The 3,846-nt window shown below is 34.8% G+C and overlaps 1 protein-coding gene across 1 annotated transcript in view; it reads right to left on the bottom strand.

The window, feature by feature from the left end:
• LOC107667969 (glutamate receptor ionotropic, kainate 2-like) overlaps positions 1–3,846 on the bottom strand; it is a 139,550-nt gene that overhangs the window by 84,254 nt on the left and 51,450 nt on the right. The window contains exons 4-5 of the mRNA XM_016459703.1: positions 1,695–1,802; positions 823–936 (exon numbers count right to left, since the gene is read on the bottom strand). Of these exons, the coding sequence (XP_016315189.1) occupies positions 823–936; positions 1,695–1,802 (222 nt within the window). The remainder of the gene's footprint in view (positions 1–822; positions 937–1,694; positions 1,803–3,846) is intronic.

The raw sequence follows: 3,846 nt of genomic DNA, 5'->3' as shown, positions 1-3,846 counted from the left end.
TCCTTTGATTAATAGACATCACAGCAGCTGGTTATTAGGTTGTTTTGGCTGCTATTTCTTTAAGAGCTGCCCCTGCTCAACGTGACGTGGATCTGACACACATCATATTTTCTCTCAAATCTTTGTACCTTTTCTGACCCACTTCAAGTCTTAAAGTCTCTATTAATGAGCTGACGAGTTAAATCGGGTGTGTAAAGCCGGGCTCACACTACAGGATTTTTGGCTGGATTTTGCTGTTGCAGACAGATTTCCATAGTCTGCGACAAAACCCCTGGATCGTGACCAAATTGGTGCTCGTTGCGGTCGCCGAAGCTCGTTAAGTATGAAAATCTTACATTGGTGCAGAAAGTCTTACATTCATAAAGGAGTAAATGTTGCATGCACTGCAAAGAATAAATATCTTTCTCAGTATTTTCAAGATACATTTACTTGAGATGCAGATTGAACAAATGCGAAACTGAATACAATTAAATGAGTTTATGCTTAAATCATGAACAAATATGTGTCAATGGGGTATGAAAACTTATTTTCTGTTTGAATTAAGTTTATTTTTCTGACCTCATTGGCAGATTCGTTCTTGTTTTAACCATAAACTCACTTCATTTTGATAATTTCCACAGACTTCTTATCTCCTGTCGTTTTGCTTCTCGATGTATCCTGATTGGAAAACCACAAAAATACTGATAAAGAATTTTTTTTTCCATTTTAATATATATTTAAATGCACTTATGTGCAATCACTAAAATGTTATGCAAGCAAAATAGAAGAAATAAAGTGCATAGAAATAATGAAAATAATGATTTTGTTTTTATTATTATTTACCAGTATAGTGGACACCACCAGCGATCTGTTGGAGAGAGAATCCGTCACATTGGCTGCCTTTCCCTTCTGGTTTTCCGTCATGTTCAAACCACTTGCAGGATCCCATGTCCCAATCTGCAAAAAACACTTAATGTTTTCATAAATCTATGACATGATACAAAAAGAATACTTCAATAACGCAATACAGAGCACTTTCCCTCATCCTATGAGTTATTTTCTTGGGCCATAGAATCTATAAAACAGTTTCAGTGAAAGTTGTCTGGGTTCTCATTGGGACACATTATCTACGCAGAGGCTTAAAGGAAGTGATGTGAAGACCATGTTATCATGCACAAGAGAGCAAAATGGAGAGATGGAAACGAGAGAGGGAGTAAATGAGAATTGCTTCAGCGGACCAGAGAACTGCAGTCCCATTCCTCCTAACTCATTTACTTCAGAGGACCCTCTTGAGAACTGACAACTCAAAACAAGATGACAAAGTGCAGACGTTCACGCACGTTCAGCCATCAGAAAACAAAGTACTTCAGAAAACACACGGCCTGTAGTTTGTAATTGCAAATCACCTGTTTAATTCAGTCTTCTTAAGGCTAAAGGGCTACTGAGGGCCTTATTATTAATGGGATAAATTATTCATGAAGGTGCAGACACATGTGGAAGAGAACCGGAAGGTCACGGTTTGCTTACAGGCTCTCTTTGTATATGTGTGTGTATGTGTGTGTGTGTGTGTGTGTGTGTGTGTGTGTGGGAAGGATTGTTATTGTCTGTTATTAAGTGGCAGGCTGAGTGTGTGTATTTTCTAGTGTACACACGTTTGTCCTTATGAAGGACAGCGGGTACATAACTAAGGACATTAAACCAGAGGAATTCAGCACCTTCTCTAGCCCCTCTTCCTTCAGGCTGATCACATCCAGATCGAAATCTGTCCTCAGGCCATTGGTCCTGTTGAAATTTATCCGTCCGGTCAAACCATCCCAGTGGGCCTGGAGGTGTAAGAAAAATATTCATTATAACCAACCTGCACCATCCGATGTGTTCTTCCTTGCTGGCCAAACAGTGAAAATATGTTATTTATCAGAATGTAAGGTTCACACTTTTATATGTTTTTCAAATCTGATCTTCAGGACAGACGATCATCACTGTAATTTTGCAGGTTATGAATTCAGATCTGTTTGCTAAGACCAGGGTTATTATAGTTAACAAAAAAAACAAAAAAAAACTTTAATTAATTGAAATAAAATATACTTTAACTGAGCTAAAATCAAATATAAAAACCCATAAGCTTATTTAATTTCCGCTACCGGTGTAGTCAAGGCAACACTAATTTTCTCATTTTCATTCAGTTTAACTTGATGTACTCAAATAACTAAAACTGAAATAAAATTTAAATAAAATAAATACTAAACACACACACAAAAAAATAAATAAAATAAAATGCAAACAGGAAATATAAAAATCGAAATATTAATAAAAACTGTAATAGTATCTCAATGATATTAAAATAACACTGGTTCAAACAGTGATCGATATTTGGTGCATCTATATGGATTTCTATAGATTTGTATGGATTTCTAGTTTTTGTTTTTTTCATATTTTCTGTCAAATTGTTAAAGGAAAATTTAAGAAGATATGTATTTTTTATGATACATAAAAACTAGTTATGAAAATAGCATAAAATGTATGATTTTAAGTAAATAAATACATACATACATACATACACATTAGGCATGGGCCGGTATGAAATTTTGACGGTATGATAACCTTAAGCAAAAATATCATGGTTTCACGGTATTGTTGTTACAGCTCTAAAATATGTTATTTTTAAATGTCTGGGTAAAAACAAAAAAAAATTTCCACTGAACACAATACATTTTATTTTTGAGCGACATACAGAATATTTGGAACAGCAGTATTTGTTTATTTTTTCTTTGATTTGTTTCTGAAATTTTTGCTGAATTGTGGGCTGTCTTGCAGCTTTTGATGTGAAAAAGAAAATAACCTAAATCTGTAATTACAGTTATTTAATTTTAGTTATATAATATAGATATCATTTATATTTCATGTCATTTATTTATATCATTTCATATACATAATTTGATTTAATAATGTGAAATTATACTACATGCCTGAACTAAACAACCAGCAGAAGCTCTGAATGAGATGCAGATTCACTCTCTGACAGCAGGAGGCGCTTATGGTACAGCACATACAGCGTTTCCTTGGTTACTGCTACGGCTGCGCTGCTACACTGCTTTAATGTGAATGATACAGAGACGAGATGAAAAGAAGATACTAGGGCTGGGCGATATAGCAAAAAAAATTATCAACAAGTTTAAACTGTTTTAACTTTGCATGGCTTTCTATACATCTCTTGTGTGAGACGCAAGTGCAGCAGTCATATTTGTCTGTCTAAAAATGCACTGAATATGCGTTCTGTGTGAATGGCTTTAACCCATTCAAGATCTTCTCCGCATTGTGCTTCTATATTTCTGTAATATTTTGAATGAATAACACCACTCATAGCACGTGCCTATATCGTGCACTTCATAGATCATTTTTTCTATCGATATCGAAGAAGGTGTACCCTCGATAAATATTGATACCGTTTTATCGCCCAAGCCTAGAGACTTCATATTTTCACATAAATTACGTTTTGGAAAATGATTGCATTGCAACGCATTTTGTGCAAGTCCAGAAGAGAGACAAGTTGCAAAAAGACACAAAAACAGCCGAGGAGGGGGCGTGTTACTCTCTACAGGGGAGGGGTCGTGAGGGATTCCTACACTTTCAGTCTTTGAGGAACATACCGCAGGAATCGTATGACGGAAAATATTATTGGTTTTGAAACCGTGAAATTTTCAAATCGCCCATCCCTAATACACATACATTATTAAAGAGAGAAAATTAGTATATTTCATTTAGTATATATGGTGACAATCTAAATATATAATGGAATATTAAATATACGTTTTTAGAAACAATTTGTACAATTAAAAAAATATATATTTACATTACCAGAATTCTCTG

The sequence above is a fragment of the Sinocyclocheilus anshuiensis genome, unplaced genomic scaffold, assembly GCF_001515605.1.
Source record: "Sinocyclocheilus anshuiensis isolate Anshui unplaced genomic scaffold, SAMN03320099.WGS_v1.1 scaffold2987, whole genome shotgun sequence".
NCBI lineage: Eukaryota > Metazoa > Chordata > Actinopteri > Cypriniformes > Cyprinidae > Sinocyclocheilus > Sinocyclocheilus anshuiensis.
This window is presented reverse-complemented; position numbering and strand designations above follow the sequence as displayed.